The 27,443-nt window shown below is 30.2% G+C and overlaps 3 protein-coding genes and 1 pseudogene across 7 annotated transcripts in view; 1 reads left to right on the top strand and 3 right to left on the bottom strand.

Moving 5' to 3' along the window:
- Positions 1-27,443, bottom strand: part of LOC145184741 (large ribosomal subunit protein mL37-like) — a 253,325-nt gene that overhangs the window by 110,902 nt on the left and 114,980 nt on the right. The gene's annotated exons all lie outside the window — the stretch shown is intronic.
- Positions 1,847-7,547, top strand: LOC145199870 (MORN repeat-containing protein 3-like). Of its 5 annotated transcripts, none has more exons than XM_090093470.1 (6): positions 1,847-2,003; positions 2,163-2,334; positions 3,258-3,412; positions 6,807-6,966; positions 7,070-7,254; positions 7,401-7,547. In XM_090093470.1, the coding sequence occupies exons 2-6, from the start codon at positions 2,190-2,192 to the stop codon at positions 7,473-7,475; spliced, it is 720 nt and encodes a 239-aa protein (XP_089949596.1). In that variant the 5' UTR covers positions 1,847-2,003; positions 2,163-2,189; the 3' UTR covers positions 7,476-7,547. The 5 variants fall into 5 exon arrangements, with proteins under 5 accessions (XP_089949596.1, XP_089949599.1, XP_089949598.1 ...); XM_090093472.1 differs by having other exon boundaries at positions 1,876-2,003; positions 2,188-2,334; XM_090093471.1 differs by having other exon boundaries at positions 1,910-2,003; positions 2,146-2,334.
- LOC149886266 (uncharacterized) lies at positions 14,551-17,285 on the bottom strand (annotated as a pseudogene).
- LOC149886265 (uncharacterized) lies at positions 22,917-27,020 on the bottom strand. The gene is made up of 2 exons (XM_090093966.1): positions 26,602-27,020; positions 22,917-24,752 (listed from the first exon to the last, which is right to left on the bottom strand). Exons 1-2 carry the CDS (start codon positions 26,624-26,626, stop codon positions 23,323-23,325), a joined length of 1,455 nt encoding a protein of 484 aa, XP_089950092.1. The 5' UTR covers positions 26,627-27,020; the 3' UTR covers positions 22,917-23,322.

Raw genomic sequence — 27,443 nt, 5'->3', positions numbered from 1 at the left:
ATAATGTATCGGAAAAAAATTCGTTAAAATTTTTTCGGATTGCAATCCGATTCGATACTTTCGGATCGGATTGCAATTCGAAAAATATTTTTCGAATTGGAATCCGAACCGATATTATTTTTACGGATTTATTCGGATTCAGAATAAAAAATGCTTTTGAAATAAGATTCATTTTTATTTATTTATAATATTCAAATATACAATGAAACGAAATGATTTCCTCGTTAAGAAATAAAAAAAGTCAAAATCACACTGAAAGTTAATCATTTTCCAAATTCATTTTCTGGTCACACAATGCCTTGAATTTTACTGAGTTGCTTAGTGTTTTCTTTCATATATACCAGCATCTCAACCTTTGAGATTGAAAGATTGGTTCTTCTAGAGCTTTATATATTCCCTGCTGTTGAGATAACTCTTTCAGATGTTGATGATGCAGCAGGTATACAGAGGTTTTTTCTGGCCAGCCTTGACATTATTGGGTAAATATACTGGTTTTGTTTCCAGAATTCCAGTACATTTGTATTTGCTAGAACTGATTTTGAATTCAAATACCCCTCAATTTCAGCAGAAATGGCTTTTTTGGTGCTTGTTTCACCTCCAGGATTAATGTAACCTGCACCAAACACTTTCTTCCTCAGTTGTTCAGTGAAATCAAAGTTGTCATATCTTCATCATCCAACATTGAAAGGGAAGGAGTGCTTTGGCTGGCCAAAATTTTTTTTTTGACAGTTCTTCCATAGCTTTCTTTCCTGCAGTTTTGACTACTTCAAATTTTCCCCCCTCATCCACAAAGAACATGCTCTTCCTGTTAGGATTTAAAAAATGAGCAATAGAGAATTCAATATTCATCAGCTCCCTTTCGAATCTTTTGTTTAGATCTTCATTGAATTAGTGAGCAAGCTCTAATGACACCTCGGTTTTTGGCTTTACACAGGCCTTACATTTTGCCTTGTTTTCCTCCACCTAGTTGAAGAATTCTCAAATATTAGATAGCTTAGGCATCTGAAAAGAAGAAAAAAATGAAGTAACATAAAAATGGAATAAATCAAATTATTTGAGTTTTTCATTATATATTTGTCTTAACAAAAAATGATATTTTTGAGGCATGCATAAAGCTTTCAATAAAAGAACTAATCATTTAAAGGTTATTTGCCTTAATTGTTGAAATGAACGTAACAACTTTTCAAACTAGTTTTTATCTCTATTTTTATTTCTATTAATATTTAAGTAGAAGAAACATAACAATATTAATTTTATTGGACCAATCCACTAATTGAAGCAATCCGCAAAGCGAAATAATTTGCAAAGGTATTCAATCCACAAAAAAAACAAAAAAAAAACCTCAAATATTCAGTTTGAAATATTCTTAACTTTTAAATCAAATTAAATAATAATGGCTTACCGTAATAAATGTAGGTGAAGAATAGTAGACTTGATCTGTTGAACGAATTGTTGTATGTTAAGATTTCCAAATAGAACTGATTGAAAATAAAAAAGAAATCCACTATTTATAGGACGCGCGCATAATAAAAATGTAATTTTTAAGGACCACACTATTTAATAGTGACGCGAACGGAACGCGATTCGTATAATTCGCTAAGCGAATTAAAGTTAAATTGATTTGTAAAAATTTGCAAAGAGAATCCGCAAAAAAAAAAAATCCGCTGGTGGTTCGTAAAAATTTTTCGGATTGATAATCCGAACAGCGAAGTGAATCCGCAAAAAAAAAGTTCGCGAGTGGTTCGTAAATTAGTTTTCGGATTATTAATCCGAAAAATTTTTACGAACTGACTGTTTTAATCCGCAAAATAAGTCGGATTGGCTTTTTGCGGATTTTACGAACCGAATCGGCGGTGCCTAACTTTAACTTTAATTCGGCAGTGGCCGATAGAAAATGTTGTTTCCCAAAAAATACGTTGCTAAGCGCACGATAAAACATAATGACACCCCCAAACAACTGCTTCTTAAAAACAACTGAACTTAAGTCAAATGCCAAATAAAAAGTAAATCATTAATTATATACATACATTCACTTATATATATATATGTATATATATATATATATATATATATATATATATATATATATATATATATATATATATATATATATATACATATATAGGATGAATATAATATATAAAGATTTTTTGAGTTTATAGTGCTGTTTTAATGGTCATTAAGCAGTTATGTCTATCACAAACAAGTTAAAAAGTGGGGAGCAATTATGGAAACAATGGGATCATAAAGCACAAAAAACTGGCCTACATCATACTGTATATATGGCAAATGGTGATGAGTATACAGGTGAATGGCTAAATAATAAGAGGCATGGTAAGCTTTTGTCTAACAAGTCAGAATTTTAATGTTTTTTTTTTTTTTAATAATGTAATGCTATCTGTTAATATCATCCTAACATGTCTATAGACTTAATTTTGATTAATTTGATAACATTTGCTAAATCTGCAGTGAATTTTTTCATGGTTCATAAAAAAAAATCAGTCAAGCTTAAAATGTATGTAAGTGATTATGAAAATAACAATGATATGAAGAATGATATTTTATTACCAGCTCAAAATATTTAAACATTACTAATAGCCTTAAGCATAACTTAACTAAATAATAATCTAAAATTCTTTTTTTGCAATAGAAAGTAGCACATATTCAGCTAACACTCAAGTTTCTTTCTTCTGTGAAAAAGTATATTGATATACTTTTTCTATTTAATGCGTGTTAAAGTTATCAAGCAATTCCATAAATAAATCCATCTAAAATCATCTTGCCTCTTATGCAAATAAAATGAGATTTTATGAAAAGTTTTAATAAATCAATTAAATAAAATCACCCTAACATTTGCTACCTGCAGTAGGCATTTTTTGATATGCACTTTCTCTATTCTTACCTGAATTCTTTCCTGAAATTTTTCTGCAAAAAAGAAAACTGATGAATATTTAGTATAGAATAGAGCAATATTATTAAGGGTAATGGGATGTGGCAGAAATCAGTAATTTTTGCTGTTTCTAAAAAGAGAAACTGAAAATGAAAGCATTCTTCCCAATCATACAAGCAATTTTAAGTACAGTACAAATTAAAATTTATGTACATCCTTAGATTAATGCACAAGATAAAGGAATAGCAGTAACTAAGCAATTAAGGTTGATGTTCAAGATAACTATCAACCTGTAAAAAGTAGTTAAAGTATTTTCATTCTCTTTTTAAGTAAATTTTAAAAAACAAGCTTTTCTCATGTTTTACAGGCAAAGGGAAGCAATACTGGAAGAGGTCAGGTGTATTATATGATGGTGATTGGGGAAATGACATGATGAATGGACATGGTACTCTCAGCCTTCCTTTTCAAAATAATGGATATCGAAAAGTTTATGAAGGGAGTTGGAGAAATAATAAAAAGCATGTACATATACTATTAGCTACACATTATAAATGGTTGTTTATATCTAGTATATTATTTTATAGACTTATATATCTATATATTATTCATGAACAGTTATATATATATATATATATATATATATATATATATATATATATATATATATATATATATATATATATATATATATATATATATATATATATATATATATTAGAATAGTGTGAAAAAAAAAAATTGTGATTTATTAAGCATAGTAGCAATAAAAAACTTGCATTTCATGGTACTGAAAAAACTTCAAAATTTTTCCTACTTATTTTAATATTTAGAGGTGCCCCAAGCATGCTCTACATCTTTATGTACACAAATATCTGTTTTACATCTTTATGTACACAAATATGGCTGTCTGATATTTTATTCAATCATTTCTGTTAAATCTGTGTTATGATTTTATTTGCAAAGTAATTGTCAGGTGTTGTTTGAAGGTAAGCTGAACATTTTTGCATGAAACTTTATTTAAAAAATATTTATAGTGATTTAAAATTCCTTTAATTTAGTTATAAATATTGTATACAGCTGTTGCAGTTTAAACTAGTTCCAGCTATTTTGTTTGCCAAATACAAATATAGCTGTAGATCTGTCAGTCTGCACTGTTTAATGACTTATGAATAATAGATTTAGGTGTAAAATCATATCCAAAGAACTATTATTTTATTTTTCATTGATTGCCAGGAAAGGATGTTGTGTCAAAAATCTACACCCCTGTGAATTGCCTACAAATATTTTGCCGACATACATGGATATAATGAAACATTACAATAATATTAAGGAAAACATGGCAGCAGAAAAAGCAAAAGAACCTACTGTAAGTGAAGTAGCTCAAATTATTGCATCTGATATCCAGGCTGTGTGGAAAAGAACTTTGTGCAGAATCAACAAACCACTAGACTGATGTTCATTGGGAGTGTGGACAAGGTTACCTCAGCTAAGTTAAAGAAATGTTTAACTGAAAATGCCAGAAAATGCAAGGCTCAAAAGAAAACTTCACCTGTATGATTAGAAATACGATTTTGAAGGTTTGAAAAACACATTGCCATCAAATATTGATGATGTTGGAACAAACAACAAATCAAACGAAGTTGCTGACACCTGCTTCATCAACTAGTAATAGGCAAATGAGAAAAAGATTACCAAAATTGGGAAAATTGTGCGATCGGTTTGATGTATCAGAAAGAGCTGGAGCAGCATTAGCTACAGCTGTGCTGGAGGATTTTGGTGTTGTTTTGCAAACTGAACTAGCACACATAATTGATTGCTATAAACTGCAACGGGAATGTATATTCACCAGAGACTGTCTTTTGAAAGTAGATGACTCAATAGAAACCATGTACTTTGATGGATGAAAGAATATCACTCTGAAACTTGAGAAAAAAGGAACAGGTTAGTACCAAAAAACTGTCAATGAAAAGCACATAATTCTAATTTGTGAACCTAGTGGGAAATTTCTTACAATTATAGCACCTCAATCATCAGCATGAAGCAAAGCAGATTACATTCGTAAGTACTATGTTGAAAACAGTATGAATATGAACAAATTATTATGAGTGGGCTGTGATGGCACTGCCACAAATACTTGTGCTACTGGTGGAATTATAAAACTCATAGAGATAAAGCTTGGGAAACTTTTACAGTGGCTGCCCTGCCAGCTTCATATAAATGAACTACCAATGCACCATTTTATGAAACATCTCGATGGTGGAACATCTGGACCAAAACAGTTCTCAGAACCAATAGGGTCAGCTTTACTAAACTGTGAGCTTCAGCCTGTGTGCAAGTTTGAAGTCATGTGAACTTCCAGAAGTGATAATCCAGAACTTAAGCAATGACCAAAGGTAATTTTATAGATGTGTTGCAGTGTAAGCAATTGAAATTGCTCTAAAAATCTTGCTAGATGAAATCCAGGGAAGATGGCTCACGTTGTCTGACAACAGCAAATCAAGTTCTTCGTCTTAATATTTCCACAAAAAAGCCTGAGCAAACTTTGCAGCTGTTGGCTAAGTTCATAGTGCTAGTGTATGCTCCTGTGTGGTTTGCTATCAAAACCAATCTCAGTTGCAAAGATGGTGCTGACAGGTCTGGCTTACTATTAAACTATCTCGTGTAAAGTCAGGGTGGTCATTGATCCTGTAATTCAAAGGAATGCCTACTTTGCCCACCCTGAAAATCTGCTACTGGCAATGATATTTTATGAATGAGATTATGTATGACAAATTGCACTTAGTTGAATCCTAAAAGCTTGTTAGCAGCAGAGAGCTGATTATTAAAAAGTTTGTCATCCCACAGATTAACTTTGAAGCAGCAGATTATACTGAATTCATCAGCTAGTTTGATGTTGATGTAACTGAGCCACTTCTATTGTTACAGATTCCAACAAATGAAATATCAGGCCAAATATTTGAAACCTATAATGCTTTGTTGCCATTTATCACCGTACCATGTCACACTCAGGCTGTGGAGAGGCATGTGAAACTTGTCCCAGAAGTATCACAGTTAGTGTGTAGTGAGAGAGCTTGTGATGGATTCATCAAGAACAGGATTGGATCACAAGAGCTGATGAACACTTTTAATAATAAAAAAGACTATTGTTGTAATTAGTTGCCCATAATACTGGGAGACAAAGCAACAATAAATCTTTGTACCAAACAGTCACTCTAACCACACTGTTTGTGATTTGGCTATTATTAACTTGGTCTGGCAGAAATCACTGTAGTATTTGTGATAGTGAAAATAATGTTATAGTGTAAATCGCTGTTTATTGACTAACACACCTTTAATACATCAATTTTCAATCCTTTTAGGGCACCTCAAAATGTGATGCTATCAGCTCAATTTTTTACTTGCATGTTCAAATCACCTAGTCACAACTTTTTATGACTATTACAAGACTTATTTTTGGCCAATATATATATATATATATATATATATATATATATATATATATATATATATATATATATATATATATATATATATATATATATATATGTATATAGGGCAAATGTATCTATATACATATATATATATATATGCATATATATATATGTATTTATATACATATATATATATATATATATGCATATGTATATAGATATATATAGATACATATAGATGCATATGTATGTATGTATGTATGTATGTATGTATGTATGTATGTATGTATGTATGTATGTATGTATGTATGTATGTATGTATGTATGTATGTATGTATGTATGTATGTATGTATGTATGTATGTATGTATGTGTGTGTATGTGTGTATGTATGTATGTATGTGTGTATGTATATATGTATGTATGTATATGTCTGTATGTACATGTATGTAAGAATATTACAAACCCTTCTACTACATCTTTTAGGGGTATGGGACACATTACTATGGTCCTGATAGCTTCTATGAAGGGGAATGGTTTGAAGGCTTGCGTAGTGGGTGGGGCAGAATGTATTACTCTGATAAATCTGTGTATGAAGGTGAATGGAAAAATGATATGAGGAATGGAAAAGGAATGCTAAGACTAGGTAATATTTGTAACATAATTTTATAATACGTCTCACAGTCAATACTTTTTTTTATGTAATTAAATTGGACATATTTTTGTACATGGTTATGATTTTATGCAAGCAAATGAAAATCGATATGAGGGAGAATGGAAAAATGATAAAAAACATGGAGCTGGAAAATATTACCATTTGGATCGAGGTCATCTTTTTATAGGAACCTGGATTGAAGACACAAGCAAATATGGTACTATGGAAGATTTTAACCGTGAAAATTCGACCCAGCCTTCTCCTTATCTCATTCCTGAGGTAAGTATTTATTGAGAACGTTTTAGTGTGCAAGTTGTAGCTTTTTTTTTATACATCCACGCCATCCTTTTTTTTAATTTTATGTTATAGAAGGCTTGATTGGAATTGATTTCATTAACATGAGGCTATTTATTTCTTTTATTCAGCTGAAGTTAAAAAACGCAGATGAAGTTCTCCGATGTAGTAATAACGACCTCCAAAGTGACCAAGTTGTAAAATAGAAAAATAGAATTTACATTTTTTTTTTTTTGTATAAAAGATTACTTAAGTAGCTATAAGAGTATAAAGAAATAATGGAGAATTTAATGCTTCAACTGCTAAAATACTGCTATCTTTAACACGCCTATCCTGGTTATCCTGAGGATCAAAGTTATTCCCCACTCCTGCTTCCCACCAATAATTTGCGAAACAATGTTTTTTTACTTTGAATTAAGTTTGCTTCGCGAATTCTGGTTAAGCTTTCCCCTCCCCCACCACTGAAATTAAACTAATCTCTATGGTCCATAAAGTGTTACTAATATTTTGTAGATGAATACATTGTTTCCTAAACATTAAAGATGATACCTCAAGGGCCGTAGAGCCATTTTAACAAATTCATCTGCCCAATAAATTTCATTGAAAGCATTTCTTTAGAATGTCAATTCGACTTTAAGGCACAGACATTAAATGCCTATTTTTTAAAAGTAATAAATACCTCGGTAATTTTAAAATTAGCTGACCCCTCAGGTAAATATTTGCGCCCGGGTAGCCAAAATGTTTTACAGAGTTAGGTCTTTCCCACCAATTTAGGTCGTCAGGCGGCTAATTATTTTTATAGAAATGGATATTAGTTAAACGCAAAAAAAAAAAAAAAAAAATGAAATTTGCAACCAAAATTTTACGATAAGGAAAATATCACAATAATTTAGTATAAATTCTTAATGCAAATCTAATGAAAAGTAACATGGTGTGGCATGAAACAATTGAGAAAGAAAAGTGCATTTTAAAAGTTAGTTACACAGAAACAACATACTGTTTGTATTATTGTAACAACAGGGGAACAAAGTATATACTATATATAACACTATCATACCATGATGTCTTATATTTTATGTTTAATAGTCATTTAAATATATGCAACATAATATCAAATATGATATTACATTTAGAACGAATTAGCTGTAAATATATATTAACCAAACACTTTTATTTATGTTTAAAGTTGTTCTGAAGCACAAGTTTTGTAGGTTCAAGTAAAACATCTAATTTTGCTTCAGACTTTAAAAAAGAGAAGGTAGCTGTGAATTAACTTTCTATCGGCCATAAAATTTTGTTTTTATTTATGTTGGCAATTTTTTTTTTCATTGGTTTTCAAAGTGAACAGTAGCTTGTATTTAAGTAATCATTTTTGTATGATGTATGTATGGTGACGTTCCTTGGATGTTTTGTTCAACGATTAGTGTAAGACCTTTTGCTTCTTCTACTCCTGCTAATAGCATAGTTTGTCACTTCGTAGTGCACTACAATTTATAGTGCTGAATTTAGTTTAGCAAAAAGAATCTGTCGCTCAGCAGTTTAAATATGACCAAATGAGTAGTTACTAAAAGTTTGCTTTGAATAAAAGAGAATAATAATTCAAAGTAGCTTTTAAGAGAACAGAAATCTAAAAAAGCACACATGTAAAGATTTCCAATATACAAAAAAAATTTAAGTACAAAAAGTAGTTTAAACTCACGACAGCTTGGGTTATTAACCTTTAACAGCTATTTTTCTATGGTCATCTAAACATTTTGAATTGTAAATAGAGAATCAAGCATCTAAATCAAGGGTTGTTGTTTAACGCTTTTTTACACGCCTTTAATTTACCGGTGAACCGGTATTTCAACTTTCATTTACCATATTACCGGTAAATGGTGCGACAAGATGCTATGTTGCACCGTTTAAACTTTGTAGCATGTGGAATAATTTGGGTAGATGTTTCTTCATTAGCATAAAGTTTTCTAATTCATTAATGAAGACAGCATTTTCCCTCAATTCCTCGTTACCTCCACATATATCAGATCATAAAATGTTTGAAGAGCTAAAATTGTTAACGTTACCTTAGTTGTTTTTATCTTAATGCTCTCAACATCATCTCTTTCCACATTAATACCATCTTCCTCGTCTGACAGATGCTTCAGGAAATAAAATTTTTAAATTTAGTGACAGTTTTAATTAAGTGATTCTGAAGCATTTGTCAGAAGAAGATGGTGTAAATGTGGAAATAGATGATGTTGATAGCATTAAGATAAAAGATAATGTTAACTTTAAAACAAAAAAATATTTTTGGAAATACTCATAAAAGCTTATATCTAAGTTTTTTTAAAAAAGAGTACTACACATTTCAGGGGCTGCACATTTCGGCTAAACATCATCAAGGGACTCCACATTTTGACTACATCATCATCTTTCAACTACACGACTACAGATAATCAAGAGACTACATTTCGGTTATTTAACATTTTTCAGAAAAACATTTACAAACTAATTGCACTAGTTAATTACTAGCTTGCATTAGAGATTAGGTTTACCTAAATTTCGCGTTCAATTAATACTCGCTCTTAATTAACAATAATACTCTAACTATATAATAAAACGTCTTGTACATTATATTTTGTGTATTATGTTATTATGGGCTTCACTTTATACCAAAATATTTTAGATGACTTTTTTCAGGGGATGGGCAAAAAATTGATCTAATAGTAGATTTTCTGATCAAGATGTGCACCAAATAATGCGTTTTCTTCATAGTTCAATCTGTTAATTAGTCATTAACAGGGGTAGGAGTTAAGGTTAGTTTTAGTCTAACTAAAATTAGTCGAATTACTTTTAAGTCTAACTAAAATTAGTCGACTAAAACAAGATTTAGTATTAAAAAAAACTGAATAACCTATAACATCAAATTTTCACTTACGATGGCACTTTTTTTAATCATGATTTTTAGGGCCCAGTCAAATCAAATTCGTAACGTATTGAACCAATTTTGATTATTAGCATTTTTTTCTCAGCTCTAAGACTACAAATGCGGTTGTTGCAACTGTTTATAAACACCCAATGGGCACGGGATCTATAAAAAGAGCCCTTTAGATGTTTAATTAAGATTCGGGAGTTAAATTGAACATCTAATTGAAGCATTTTTTATGTCACATCACCCCTGGGGAGTGTGTGACTATAATAAAACGCTATGATTATTACCATAAATGCAGAAACTAATTGTTAATAGGTTAATGTGTGAATATATTTATTGTTTTCCAAGTTTCGTACGTCGGATAGCAAGATATTCAAAAATTTTGTTTCAAGCTGCTCTTGTTTCAAGTTGCACTGCCCGTAAATTACAATGGCGTTGGCAGGACTTTTTGATGTTTCAGGTATGACACTTTATGAACAGTGTGCGAATTTCAAATATAAATACGTTCATGGTTATCTCCAAGGGGAATATTTCTCAAAAAAAAGCGGTGATTAAAGCCTGGGAACAAAAATACCCACTAAAGTTCGCTTCCCCAACCTGAAAATGAGAGAAATGAGTTAATAAAATGGATTTATTTATTACACTATACAAAATATAATTTCATCTACGTCAAAGTCATTGAATTTAAACGTTCGAAAGATCATATAAAGTTTCCACCTTCCCCAAAATGAGGGGGCTGTAAATTTTACATGGTCATAACTTTTGAACGTTAAAAGATTATTTAATGGAATTTAAAACCTACCGATGAAATTATACTTTGTAAAAAGTATACCTTATTAACTCATTCTCCTTACATTCGGGGTTGGGGTATTTTTGTTCTTAAGCTTCTAAATCACTGCGATTTTTTGTTCTCACGCTTCTAAGGGCCTGTTTATATGGAAAGCGGGCTGGCTCGTTTGCCGAGACAGCCCGTTTGCCGAGATATTGACGTCATTATTTGTGTTATAATACCAGTTAAACATTGTTAAAATGCAATTTGTTTTTTTTTTGTCGCTAGCCGCCATCTTTAAAGTTATTATTTTACCGATAAAGAGGCCAGCCCTGCTAGAAAAAGCCAGGCTGACCTCGATATCATTTTTAATTTTTTTGTCAAAAATTCATATAAACGCAATTTAAAACTGGCTCGTTTTCCGGGCTAGCTCGGCAAACGGGCTAGCCCTTGTCCATATAAACAGGCCCTTAATCACTGCGATTTTTTTGAGAAACGTTTTCATTTGACTTAACAATGAACATTCTTGAATTTGGAGTTTGCACAATGCCTAAAAGTGCTGTCTGAAAAACAAAAAAAAAAAACTGCCCACGCTGCTGGTAAAGCAATATATGAAAAATAAAATTTTCGTAAAAATGACTAGCGAAAAGAAACTTACAAATCGATTCGTTTCGAAAGAAGATTTTGGAGCAGTTTCTTACAAAATAAAAATTTTGAAATATGCTTTTTCTGAAAAGACTCAGTTAAAAAAAATCAGTTAAATCTATTTATAAAAATTTGTACGCGCGCGATAATTGACAGTTATGAATAATGAGCTTTATTGAACAGATTTATTTAATGAAACATTTCAATCTTGTTGGTATTTCAAAAGCTACCGTCCAATACCGTCCATAAGTGCAGGGTTGAGCAGTGCACAAGGGAGCTAAGGCACCAAAGGCGCCAAAACTCACGAAAACCTGTTTTATAACAAGTTTCATATTAGAAAACATGAAATTCTGAAATTGAGTGTTGAAGTCAACATGAAACACAATATTTGAAATAAAGAAAACATGAAAAAAAAAAAAAAAAAAAAAAAAAAAATATATATATATAAGTAAAAAAATAAAAACATGTTAAATAAAGAAAACATGAAATACTTTAATTTAAAGTTATATAATTTTATTTAAATTTTGAAGTATTTATTTTCTTGTCGATAATATTACATATTTTATTGCCTGAGCAAACTTGATAAATCTTATTATATTTTTTCTCCTTTATAGTAAATTTGTGGGAGTTGGATTGTTGTGCACCAAAATTTAGATCTCGATCAGCAGATAAGACTTGTGATATTTTAAGTTTCTTAGGAAATTAATTTAAAAATAATGCATTCTAATAAAAATTGTACTACACCTTTTTTTAATTTTTAATCATTTATTGAAAATTTTAAAAATTACCGGTAATTTACCGGTGAACCGATATTTCAACTTTCATTTACCATATTACCGGTAAATGAAAAAGTCGGTTAATTGGCAAATCCTATCTAAAAGTTAATTATCTCAAACACTAAAAAACGCTAGATCTGCCCCTCTGTCCAATGAGTAATTTTGAAGGAAAATTTAACGTTCGTAATGTTTTTTTAAAATATAGTTTAGTGTTGAAAATAATTGATTTTATTTTAGGAGACAACATATTTTAAAATTAAAGGAGCTTGATGATAAGAATCTTGTCTTCTAAATACTCCTCTAATTTTCTATTATTTACTTTTATAAGTGTATAAATTGGATAAAACAATTTAAAATTGTATTGAAGAAATAAGTAAATAAAGAAATGATTTAAATCTTTCTTGCTATATTAATTTGTTTATAAAATCATTTTTTAAACGTCATGCAACCTTATTTGATTGCTTTTAAAACAAAACAGTTCAAGTCCTAAACTTAAGAGTTTTTACTTAATAACAATAAAATAAATTCAAAAATAATTATTACAACAAGACACTTCTGTATTACATTGATTAAATTGCGCTAATTTTAAACTAAATTAAAAAATTTCAAATTTTCGTACAAAACATCAACATTTGAAAACATTCAGCCGTCATTCTGTTTCACTTAGCACACAAACTGTTTAATGTGTCAGAAAAAAGGAATTCACTTGGTGCACAGCAGGTATACGTAAAATCATCGTTGAAGTACAATATTGGAAACACATGTTGATTTTGATGCCAAAACTCTAAAACATCTTGTTCGTGGACTGACAATTTTATATATTCACTGATTTCTTTTTTTAATCTAAACTTACATTTTTATCACTATCACATCCTGAATCATCTTCTTCATCTTCAAATGACAACTTAAATTTTTTTGATTCGTTTCTCACCTTTTTAATTGGAATTACTTCACTAACTCTTTTTGCGAGATAAAAATCCGACAAAAATTCTTTTACGCCTTTTAAATATTTCTTTTTTTCGTAATTTTCAATGAATTGAAAACTTTTATAATTTGGATCCAAAAAAGTGCCACATAATTAAAAGGAATTATTCTCTAATTCATATGAATCTTTGTAAGTTAGTAAAGGTTCTAACAAATGCTATTTCAATATTATAGTTAAAGGAGGAGTTTCACTTTTATTCTTATTTAGCTGCTTCTCAAGGTACTTTATCCTGGGAATAATTAAAAAACACGTTGCATACGTATCGCCAGAAAACACTTGATTAAAGCTTACCGTTTCTTTTAAGTTAACCATTTCATCTTCATCGAGTAAATATTTTCTTATATTTTTGTATTGTTGTCTCGAATTAAAGATCTCTTTTACCTAGGAGTTAAGTTTACGTAGTGCCAACGAGTATTTACATCTTAAATCAAATGAAGTACGGGATTTCTTTCGACATCTTGTCGCATTTGACTTTCTTCTAATAAATCCTTAAGTTGAGAAGAATGATTGAAAGATGTAACAACTATTCTGCACTTGGTTTATATTTTTGTAATTAAAAAGATATTCGAAGAACTTTTTCCCCTTCTTCAACTAAACCTATGACATTTTTAACAACTAATTGCAAAACATGTCCCATGCATCTTATTGTTAGGAGGAAGAATTAAATTAAAAACAACAATCGGAAAAGACGCATACAAGATGACTCTTCCACTCTTCATATAAATAAATGATTAAGCAAAAAGAATTAAGTTAAAACCAACAACTGAGAAAAGACGTACACACTGAGACTTATTCTACCTGCCATATCATGGCCTACTATATAACACGGCCGGATTTGTTGCCTTGAACGCAAAAAATTAGTGGGCCGATTTTAAGTTTTTAGCTTTTGAATCAAAACCTGAAGGTAATTCTATAAAGACATTAATAATATTTAAATAATTTGCTCTTAGCTATAATTATTACTATTACCAAAATTCTTAACCTTCAAACACTAAAACAGTTAGCTAATAATAAATCATGATTGCATTAAGCCGAATGAACTATCTATTTTAGCCATCAATTTTAATATACAAAATCTTAGTCTTAAAATTATTGGTTCAAACAACTAAAATTAACAAAAATGTTAGTAAAACTAGCATAATTTTTAAATGTACACATTTAATGAAAGCATTTACATATATTACAAAAAGATTAATCAAGTCAAGTTTCTTTTGTTTCTCAAAAAAACAATATACATATACTATGTTGTTATGGGTTTATTCATTTGTCTTTTTTGGTTTGTCGAACTTTAAAGACAGCAACTTCATTTTTTCTAATGTTTCCATTTTTAATTTGTTGCTCATTGTTAAAATATATGTTGGTAATAATTGTGTTTACCAAATGCCTTCCCCATTCCTCATGTTCTATACACATAAAATCACTATCACTTGGTTGATATTTTTCTAGCGCTAGCAAGGATGCATTTTTTATATCATGGGAATACTTTAATAACATTTTCTTTACAGTGTCCAGAATTATAAACCCATTACAAACATAGTTAGCTAATTCTTTGGAAGGTTTTGTTAAACCACCACGTGAAAGAATTTCCAGATATTCTGTTGAGACTTTATTGAAACTTAATGATTTCAGACAGTTAGAACAGTTATATTTATCCCCAATCTTTTTCGTAATGTAACCAGATGTATTGATTGCAACTTCGTAAGAGTCATGACAAAGCTCATTCTCTTGAATTTCATTGCTATATTTTTCCAATTTTATTAAAAGTTCATTTTTGTCAATTTTTGTATCAAGTTTAAGATTGCTCGTCCAACAATTGATATTGGCTTTAATTAAGGATTTCATGCATAATATCTTTTCAGAGCTTTGAACTTCACGTAAACTGACTAAAAATCTTCCACCGCTCATTTGTCGATATTTACTGAAATGTCTTTCTAATGGATCAGTTTGAAACCTGCTAGTTAAAACATATTTATATCCTTCTGAAAATAAATCTTCAACCAGACTTGCAGTACCCTTCAGTGTTGTAATTAATGCATTAGTTGTTTGAGCAGATAAAGTATACTTATTACATCTTTGAAACTGCAAGTTTTTCCATTCATTAATCCATGTTGCAAAAACTCGAAAAAATTGTGACTTTTTGTCACCTGGAATAGCTGCATTACCAATCCTATTGTTTGTATTAAACATTACCTTTGAATTAGAAATAGTCCACCAAATATTAATAAGCCTTAGAAATCCAGCAGCTGAGTTTCGTTTGGAAAATAGCTGATGATTGCAGCAGAGGTGGTTTCATCAAAAATATTTAAAGCTAAAGGAACACTTTGTTTGTTGTTTCCTGGATGTAAAGTTTGGGCAGACAATTTGAAAGCTTTTTTTAAGTTAGCAGGTAACAATTCATCTTTCTCATAAACATTATGCAATAAACTCCAAGAAATTTCTCCAGCTTCAACATGAATAATATCATCAAACTCAATAAAATCAAAAGGTGGAAATACAAATGTTTTTCAGTAAATGAACATTGTCATATAACTTGTAAACCCGGTGTCCCATAAAAGTAAAATATATTTCATTATCTTGTTCACCAAACTTTAAACGTAGAATTTTAAATGCTGAAACATTTGTTGCATGATTGTCAGTTATTATAGCTCGTACATTAAAAGATGCTTTATATAAAGTATCTAACGTTTCTTCTATATGTGAACTAATCATAGAACCAGAAATTTGAAATTCTGGACAGGCCTTAATTACAAAGGGGATAGATTCTTTCAAGCTAACCACCATGAACACAACTATACCAGAATAGAAATTACCATCATCATCAGCACCAATTAAACTTCCTCCATGATATTGGACACCTTTTTGTAAATACATCTCATCAATTAAAACAACACAGTCAGCACTAATACTACCATTTTCCAAAAGTAATAATAATCCTGATAATGGATCAATGCCACCCTTTGAAAGTGATTTTAAATAAGACAACGAAGGAAGTGGAAACTCTTCTAATAGCAAAGTATAAGCCTGTTTTGATGTATATCTGTGCATTAGAGAAAATCTAATGATTTCATTTGTGTAGATTGGACGTCCTTGTGGTTTATAAAGAGATAATTTATATAAATCTGATAATACACTTTTTGATACGTTCTTTGCAACTTCATGCATATAAGAAACAAAATTAACAAGCATACTGGCACTGGTCAATTTACAAACACTGCCTTCTCTAAACCATTTAGGCAATGGAACTGGGATACCTTTCATATGTAGCTTTACATGTAAGTCTTTATCAATAGTAATACTCTCAATGTTAGGAGTAACATCCCCGTCGTCGAAATAAATTCGAAGAAATAACACACGGTTATCAACTAGTTTAAATGAAAATCCTGCTGGACAAAAACTTTCATTAAGATCTATAATGCTTTTAATTGTATCATGTTTTCTAAAATCGTATGTTTCATCGAGAAAAGGATGAGAATATATACGAACTGCAGGGGGCTTACGTAAAGCTGAGGTTGATTGAATTAAAGATGGCTTTGATAGGATGTTTTGGTTGGTAATAATTGTTGGTATAGGATTTTCGCAATAATTCAATGTTATACGTTTACCTCTTTTCAAATATTTATCTTCAAAATGATCGATACATATATGAGTTTTCTGTGGGGCTCCAATCAGCTCGGTTGACAAACTTAATCCAACAATTTCGAAGATCTAACTGATTGCTATCAGGAAAACTAAACACAGTTTTGTATGTTACGTGGTTGCTGTTACTGGAACATTCTTCAATCTTTCGCTTATAATTACTTCTACAACCAACAACACAACACTTTTTTGGCATTGCAAAATAAAGTATTACTTGAATTGAAAAAAGTTTAATTTAAGATTGTTAAATCGGTTCATTGTAAACTTCAAACTCGTGTTTTTTCGGCCCACTAATTTTTTGCGTTCATGGCAACAAATCCGGCCGTGTTATATAGTTGGCCATGGCCATATACATAAACGATAAAGCGGAAAGAAGAAAAGTTAAAAACAACCAAGAAAAGACGTAAACGCGAAGATTCATCAACCTGCCATGTAAATAAATGAAAAAGTATTGCAACCGGAAAACTTATATAAAACTATATAAGCTCAACAAAAAAAAAAATGTCTAACGGATAGGAGAAGATTAGGAGAACGAAAAAAAGGAAGACGGAGTTTTTAAAAAAGTTTTTTAGAAGAATTTTAAAAAGAGAGAACTTTTTTTATTGAAAAATACTTTAATGAACAAGCAGTTTTATGAGTAAATAAAAAGAGAAAAAAAAAAAAGAAAAAATCTTTGATAATCAGAAGACTTTAATATTGATTAAAGAAGGATAACCAGAAGTTACAAATAAAGAAGAGATGTTTGTAATAAAAAGAAGATATAAAAGAGGAGTAACTGATGTCAACTAAGGAGTATGTATTTTATATAATAATATTATTTCTACTTCATATTGAACACTGTAAGAAGCTTAAGAGAATATTATTTGTATTTTATAAATGTAATCAATATATAAGTACTAACCATTACACCCTAATAGAAGTAATAATTATATAACAGAATATACTGAGGACGGCAAATAGAACCTCAGTCCTTTCACGGTTAAACCTTTCCTATACCTAACCAAACTATCCGTAAACCTCGCCCTTTCCTAACCAAGTACTCCCCACGCCACCAACCTTTTTCCCAACCTCCATTTACCCTTCCCCACAACTCTACAACCCATACCTTCCTAATCCCTTACCTTCATCATCACACTAACAAACAAAAAAACATAAATAAATGATTACATTCATTAAAAAACGCCACCCTCACATTATTGATTGAATGTTTAAACAAACCTTTAAAGAATTAGACAGTTGCGTAGGTTAGTTGCGTTGTCTGATGCTATACTCATTATTTTATCATCAACTTTAAGTTTTTCTACGATTTCTTGCAAAGCCTTTTTTAAATTATCAGCATCATGACAGCCATTAACGTATGTAAAGCCTAAACAAAAACTGATGAAATTTGTTTTTTCAGAAGTGAAATGTGCAGTTGCAGAAATGTAACTGTAATTTTAACAGGACGTCCATCCGTCAGTAGTAGTAGATAAAACTTTAATTGATAATAATTTTAACTTCAAAAGTTCAACTTTTTTTCGATATAAATCAGTTTGAAGAAATCTTAACTTTTTTCGGCAAGCCACTTTATACATTAGATTTAAACACAAAACAAATTCTTTAAATGCATTACTTTCTACATACATAATGGAAGAAAACAGGCAATAATGAAAAATAAAAGAGCTCTTTCAATTTTATTGCTATTTTCTTCTGACAAGCCACTCACAGTTCGTTTTTTTTCCGTTTTATTATTTCGTAATCATGTTCAAGATGTTAATACTCTTTGATGTTTTACATGAATATTTTTTAGGTCTGTTACTATTACATTGATTGCATATCCGTTTTGATGTTTCCACCTTGATTGAGTAGTATTCGTATGTAGTTTTAGCTGCTTCTTCAATCGACTGAGTATCAACTTCAATTTCTTTTTGACCGGGTGGAAAACTTGAACTTGTTTCGCCATCGTTATGATTAACTGGGTTTTGCTCATCTATAGTCTTTCTTTTTTCCAACCTTTTCGTTAAATCGGATGTTGGAGCGGCATGTTCAATTGGAGAAAACGAATTATTGTTCGACATAATTTAAAAATACAATATCTTAAAGTATGTTTAAAGATATTACTGAGAATAACGGCTTATCTAGGAGAGTGAAAGCATTATTTTGAGGTGTCAGTTAAGTCATTCTTTAAAATTTATTGTGTTGAGAAATTATATGAACATAATATGAATTATGACAAAAAATCAATTTAAAGACATTAAAATTTACTGTTTTTAAGAAACTTAAAATACGCAATATAATTTGTGACAATTAGGTAACAATGTTTTGTTTGTACCTAGCATTGCCCCAAATTTTCTTTTATTGAATTAAATAAAAATTGGTTTGTTAGCAGAACAACTCCTTCAAAAACAGCTGATGTTTTATACCGAAAACATGATTGGTTGTTAACATTTTAATGACAATTTTTAAAAGAAAAACAAAGTTGAGAGTTGAACAAGACATATATTCAATTACTTAATACAGAAATAAAAAAAAAACGTCTATTGCTTAACTATTACAATCTTATTGTCTCTGTAAATATCTGCATTTTTATAAGTGTAGAACAAAATAAATTACGTATTATCACCTCAAAAAATGATTGCAGATATTATATGATGGAAATCCGAAAATACTTCTGCACATAATACACCTTGACATAACAAAATTGATTTCACATGTGTTTTATAACTTATAATTCACTTTAATTAGAAATTGAAAAAGTCTAGTTCTGAACCGCTTTTCGTTGAAAGTTAAAACAAGTACTTAAAAATAAGAAGGGCCTAATTTGATACAGTTTTATTACTATTACAAAATTCCAAGTGTATATGTCGCAAACCTTTCTCCAAAAACCTGAAAAAAACTGAAAATCGAACCTTGAAACAGGTGCCCTGCAGATGTAAAGTGTTACTTACAGCAATTTGTAATTAAAACAAACTAAAATCTTTTAGTCTAACTAAAGTTAGTTAACTAATTTTAGTTAGACTAAAAAGCTAGTCGGCTAAATTTAGTTAGACTAAAACTAACCACCCCTGCACCGAAATAAGTTAACCCGGGTCTAATTCATCTTGTCGACGGGGTTGCATTTGGCGATTTAAAAGACGGGGTTGCATTTGACTATTCATTGTTACTTTCTTTTGAAATGCAAATATTAGGGGAGACCGGGGCTAGTTGGCTACAGTTTTAGCTTTTGAGCTCTATGCATTTCTCGATGAATTTTTTTTGAAGATATTAAACTGCTGTTCAAAAGAGTATGAACTTGGCAAGCATGTTCAAGTGTCAAACATAAAAAAAAAAAAAAAAATAGTACTCCTAAAAAGGTCTTCCAAAAAAGAAAAAAAATATGTGGCAACTTACTCCAGCCCGGGGTAACTTGATTTTAGTCTCAGGATAAATTTGCACACCTTATAAAAAGAGACAAGTTTAACAACATTAAGCATCTATTTCAAGTGCATCTTTTTTATGAAAACTCCTGATTTTATTTATTCAAAAATATTTTTTGACCTTAACTTTTATTGCTCTTAAATTGATTGAACAGACATACCTTCTATAAAAAAAGCATTAAAAGCATTTTTTGTAACATTTTTAGAATTTACAGGCCTGTCTACTTTTCTTTTATAATTTCGCATGCCTGTAAAATCTGCAGTGAATTTACGGCCAATGCGAAAAGTTGTAAGTTTACAAAACATTACATCTTTTTCGCGGTGAAAATTTAATTCTGACTCTAAAAAGCAATTTTCGATTCATTTTGCATTACTTAAAATAAATCGCAAATTGCTCTTTAGAGTCAGAATTAAATTTTCACCGCGGCTATATATTATTAGTCACTTGTATTCAACCACTTCAACCGCTCACCACTTCTTATTTTTTGGTTAATACGTTTTTTTATTATGTATTTTAGCTGATGATTACCGGTACGCCTGTATGAAACTTTAAGTACTAACAAAATTATAATCCTTCGCTGTATTTTCGGTATGTAGAAAGTTTGGGTTCTCCATTTTCTCAAATAAGAATCGAGTAAACAAAAACTTACACTTTTTACAGTATACTTAACTAAACAAAACTTTTTGGAAAAAGTTAAATACTATAAACCATTTTCTTATTGTTTTAAAATGGCGAACTTATCAAGTTTACAATCCCTCTGTTTTTGTTGGGAATCCCCTTATTTGTGTGTGATGTCAAATCTTCGTGGTTACAACTTTTGAACGTTAAAAGAATTTTTCACTAACTAAGAACTTAACAGGTGGTTTTAGTCGACCAAATGACAATATATCAACAAATACAATTCCCCTATTTTCTATAAAGCGCTAAGCTTCAATGCAAATTATCTCAAAAAAATGCTAAGGTGGATAACCACTTTGTTGTACAACACCATTCATCTTGTGTCCGAAAATTGAGAAAAGTTGACGATATTCAAAAAACCGAGAATAGTCGATGGTTTCGTACTTCGCACAGATTTAATCAGTTGTAATTAAAGTCGTGATTTTAAGTTAATCTGATTGGTTCTTTAGAAAAAGTCGTGATTTTAATTCGATCTGATTGGTACTTTAGATGATTTTTAACAGCTCCAAAATTAATTAAACCAGTTGTCGGCTTTTAAATTGAAACAAACTCAAGCTAAGTATCATACGGATTTAATTTCAGAATCAAAGACAATTTTTGTCGAAATCATATCTGTGCCTTATATATGAAATATATGAACTAAAATCTAAAACAATTATTTTACTATTACAGCTGATGAAGGTGATTGTTCTTTTCTAATACAAAGATCATTACCTAAGAAAATTATTGCGGCGCCAATTTTTATTTGGAAAGGTCAAGAACCCCCCGACCACCCCGTCCATGAAATTCCTGTGTCATGAGTTACTAACTGCTACACAACACCATTTATAACTTTTGTATATTTTGGAAATTAAAAAAGGTTTATAAACTTGAAAATTATCAACATATCAATGAATTTGAAAGGATAACGTATCAACCATTTAGAACTTATTACGGCCTGAATTTTGCAACTTAGATATCTTACACAACCCAAATTTTTATATTAAAGATGAAGACTTGAAAAATTTATCAAAGTCACTTTAATCTCAGTCTCGTACAAAGGACATCATCCTCCATTCCAATAACAGTTGGATATAAAATAGACAATAAAGTGTGTTTGCTAAATTCTAAGAGTAACACCACTTGAAGATCAGCCGTAGGGAAATGCTTAAACCTCACTTTTTCTTCTTATCGTTTGCAAAGTCTTTATTGTCTTTTTAACACTCTTTTTTAATATTTATTTTGATCAAAAAATTATCTAAGTATTAAAAAATCTAGCTTTTAGGAGAATTTGACGTAATAGTGGCCTCATTGCTATAAGAACTGGTGATCCAAATCATCATATTCTATTTTCAGATTTTTTTATTTACCACTTATTTTATTAGCCATTGTTTTTTCCATTTTTTTTTATTGACACTTGATTCTTGGCTTCTGAAATACAGGCTAACATACAATGAATTTCAAACAATGTAAACAAAATCATTTTATTCCATAAGACCGCTTGGGATTGGTTGTTATGCTTGTAAATACATGTTTGAAAACAAAGACTTCCCGTTACTTTCTCCGATTGGAATGTAAGTAAACATTAGGGGGATTTCAAAAAAGAAAAATTTTATGATGCTTTTGGAATAGAGCGGAAAAAGTTGCTTCTATAAATAAGCAACTTCTGTTCAATATTTCAACACCTTAGGATAATGTTCTCTGTTCTCGCAAGAGACGTGAAAATTTAGTAAAATATCCAAAATTGTTTTTTTAAGAATTTTTAAAGTGGCGCAGCACTTTGCGGTAATATGCAAAATTGCACCTATGTATAGTTAACTAGGAGTTGGGTCAGCTAGGTTCATTTTAATAGTTGAGAAAAAAAGATTTTCATTGCAGTAATACATATTTTTTGATATTTATTTTAGTCAAGAAAATTTCATCACTTTAAATCAATTGAAACATTGTTAAAAAGAAAAGTTAAAACCGAAAAGTCTCATGATGACTTTTTTCAACACTTGCAACATCGTTTTCGGCTTTTTCGACAAATAGCGTTACTTCTTTCTAAGTTTTTGTTTTCACTGAAACTGCTTCATCAAAAATTACATTTTCGATAGTTAGAACTGCACTGGCTGCCTCGCACGCTAAATTATCTGTAAAACGTTTTATTTCTTTGGAAACATTTTATTTAAATAGACCTTTTACTAATTTTAATCTTTTGTTAAAAGCAGCGGTTTTAAATTTATCAACTTCATAACAAATCTTTTCTTCAATATTTTCGATTTTCTGTTGTTTAATGTTAACTATCATTCACTTTTTCTGTTGCAACTTTAAGAAATTTTAGAGGATCTTTATCTGAAAATCTGAACCTGCCAAAAAAATCTGAATTGGATACGACAAACTTTAAGTTTAACAAGTCTGAATAATTTTTATCGAGGACATTTGATAAAATTCTGTCAAAAGATTTCATCTTCTCCATCAGTTCCTCAACAACAAGAATAACATCACCTACATTTGATGGTATGAACTCTTCAATGTTTTCTAGAATCAACTGAATCATCTTTATAACTTCTTCTTTCACATCTTGCCCTATAGTCTCAATAAGATTGACTTTGTCGATGAAATAATATGGTAGACAGTTGTTTTCAAAAGCCATCTGCATCTGAACAAACAAATAAGCGAGAGCTGTTTTAAGTGCTTCAGATGTTTCATTCCACATTTCATCATGCGGGGGAAAATCTTCTCCAGTTTTTAACATAACGTTTTTCCCAATGAAAGAGAATAGTTGTGTTGGGCTAATTGGTTTCAGCCATTTGTAAAACATCGCTTTAAAAATGAAGTATATTAGCTTTTGCTGTGAATTATACATAGAGAACAGCTTGCGTTCAACATCTGAAAATGAATACCTCCATTCAAGAGTTTCCTTATTATCTTTTTCAACTACAGACGGCTTTGCAATGATGTAGCATGTCTGCGTGAGATTATCGATGGTGCGCTGGTCGTCGGGCCAGTTTCTTTTTCTTTCTTTCCATTCCGAAGCAACATCAGGCCACCAAAGAATTCGAATTAAAGTAACGAAATCAGTAGAAACTTTAACCACGTTTTTGTTTTTAGCTTGAATAATATATTCGGAACCAACTGATGCATTTGTAACTATCTCAGTTTTTAGGAAAGAAATATCAGAAACTTTTTCGTCGCAAACTGCTGCAAAACCAATTTCAACTAGCTTTCGTTTATCACGGAACTTAAATTTTTCCAGTGCAATACTTTTACATTTGTATGGATGAATATAGTCTTTAACATTTATTTTCTTAAAATATTTTTCCACATATTCTTCGGAAACATTCCATCCAACATTCTTTGTAAACATTAAAACCTCCGGACTTGACTCCATAAAAAGATTGACAAAACCAATTTTTCCTGGGATGTCTTTGACACAATATTTGAACTCAGGGAGAATCTCTAGGAGAATGAATTCTATATCCAACTCAACTTCCCTGTTTAATCCATCTTTAAATTCATTATTCGGTGAAAAAATACGAGCAACACCAGAACCCTCTGAAGAACTTCCTACTAATCCAAGATTTTTTGGTGTATTTGGTTGTCTTTTAGAGATACCCTTTTTACCTGATAATAATAACAACTCTAGCAACGAATATTCTGAGCAGCAAAACAACTCGTCAAGTTCTTTTAGTTTTTTGAATCTCTTTATTTTTTCTTCATAGAAACCTATAATTTAAAAAAAAAGACCAGCCTTAAAAAGAGCATAAAAGTATTGAATTCACCAAAATAATAGAAAACTTTTTAGAAACCTCGTTGTTTCAACAAAATCAAAAAGAAATATGAGCACTTTGGTTAAATCCTAGTTGTTCTTAGTCTATGAATGGCATTCACAAATCATATTTTTCGTTTTAGAATGTCAGAAGAAAAGAAATCAGGTGTGGTAAGAAGAAAAATAATGATGTTCTTATATCATTTGCACAAACAAACTAAACTTATATTTCGCGTAATACGTATGTAATCACACTAAATTTTCCTAAACTAAACGTTTATATCGGATTGTCAAGAATCAAATTTTTTTTTTAAAAAAAAAAAAAAGCAATGTCGATAACATATTAATGTAAGGAGTTATTTTATTCACCAATTTTTTCTCATTGTTTTGTCCAGTTGTTTATATAGAGTTATTGTATCACTTATACAATAAGAAGCTTTTTGATAATGTTCAAGGGTTCACAAACTTTTGCACCTTTTCATATGACTAATTTTCTTTTCTTTTCTTTTCTTTTTTATCACGAAACTTGTACACAAATGCTTGCTCTTTTAAGGTTGATATGGTATGGCTATCATATAAGGTTGATAAAAACATTTCAATATTTAATTTGAAAACATATGTTTAAGGTATTTCGACTTTTTGGTTTTAAATTGCCATTCCGAAGACTTTGGAAAAAGTAACTTTTTTAGTTTAATCATGAGTTCAGTTGAAAAACTTCTATTTTCCCCTCATACAAGTATAAATGAAACTTAAAAGAAAATTACTTCTCTAAACTTGTCCCAATTTAATAAATTAAAATTTTAAAAAAGTCAAGTGTAAGGTTTTGTATCAATTATTTTTCTCAGATTTTTCACTTTACAATAACACTACAGATAAATCTTCGTCTTAACTTTGAAAGCAACATTCAAAAACTCATGTTTAATTTAGTCATGCTAACTTGTCAATACTCAAAAATTAAAACTTGCTTGATTTTAGAGCCTACAGCCTAATTTAATTGTTTAAGTTAAAAACCTGTGCTCAAACTAGAAAATAGTTATTTTGAAAGTTGTTTTGAAAGGTTTACTTCTGGCTTTCATCAACTTCGTTACTCACTTGTTAAGTCAAAAACGAAGTTGATACTGTGTGCTGTGTAGTAGTTTCACTTTTGACGGATACTTAATAACGGTGCAAACTTCCAAACACACTCTGGCCAAAAAGCATAAAGTAGGCAAATTAATTCTAAATCCTTAAACTAATGGTCTGATTAGACATCAATTACAAACTTGAAAGCAGTTAAATACAAAATACTTAAAAACATGCATTTATTATAAGTCATCATAATACCATAAGTTTTTGCAACAAGACGATATTTTAATAAAGAAATCTTATTTTCTTAAAAATGCTTCTTCAACATTTTTTTATTTTTTATTACTTTTTCAGCTTACAATAAGTTCTTTAATCAGGCAAAATAAGTGACTTTCCGAAAAATAAATACAAAAAATAAACAGAACGGAACGAAAAAGTAAGATGCCGATGTCAAATAATTGTTGGCAAAAGTTGACTATATTTTTAACTACAGACGTCAACCTTGACGACCCCTAAGTTAACATTAAACACTTAGTAAATAATACATCCTTAATCGCTTATCATTTATTGAAAATCAATAACTTCCAGTACATGAAATACGACTCAAAAAAGTATTAGGCGTTCTTCAAAAGTGTTTTAACATAAATCTGTTTTGCTCTAACAGTGTTTAAAAAAGTTGAACGCTTTCTCTTTTACACGAGAAGCAGAAAATGAAAACAAAATATATAAGAGAAAATCAACCTTCTGATCCTAAAACTTCTACCATCTTGTTTAGTAAATAGTCCAAGGGTATCTAAAACTTTTGAACTTCTCTGATAACCATAGGAAACAGCTTTTCTAGGTTCGGTCTCAGTTCCGTGTTTTCATTCAATTTTTTTAGAATTGCAATTTTTCCCAGTACTTTTTAATTAAACATAAACATTCTCTTTGTGCGTATTTAATTCGTGATATTGTTTACAGGAGACTTTCCCATTTACTCAAACAATCTTTCTTTGAGAAAATATTGACTATAACTTATACTCTAAATCCTATGATGATAAAAGTTGTATTATTGTTTCGGATGATCGGGCGAGACAGATAATCTTGATAACCCCGACAATAAAAAGGTTGTAAACAAGTTCAATATAAACTCAGTTTAGAATATAGATTTGCTAATGCTTGTTGTGTATTCTGAGTTAGACTGCGAACTGTTTTAAAATCAAGATTTTGCTATCTTGAAAACAAATCTTATTGAAAGCATAAAGTTAAAAACAAAACACAATACTTAATAGTGTTGTTATCGACTTTGACTAAATCAACTAAAAGCCGTCTAGTCGAAAGTCGAAATTAGTCGACTTTGAAAAATCGAATAGTCGATTTAATTAACTTTGGTTTTCCTACTAATTGACTGAAAGTCGATTTCGTCGGGTAATCATCCTAACCTCCTTCTTTCTATTTTTTCACTTAATTTAATTTTATCAATCTTTAATATTATGATGCTGACAGCGATTTTTTTAATTCAACCAAAATATCTGAGCATCAAACCTGATTTGTTGTGTCACAAAAACTTAAACTCTCAGCACCACTTCATTAATAGTTAATAA

This window comes from Hydra viridissima, unplaced genomic scaffold, assembly GCF_058129835.1.
Source record: "Hydra viridissima isolate aposymbiotic clone 2 unplaced genomic scaffold, HvirCarnegie_v1 scaffold_7, whole genome shotgun sequence".
Classification (NCBI taxonomy): Eukaryota; Metazoa; Cnidaria; class Hydrozoa; order Anthoathecata; family Hydridae; genus Hydra; species Hydra viridissima.
Note: the sequence above shows the minus strand (reverse complement) of the source record. Positions and strands in the feature narration are given on the sequence as shown.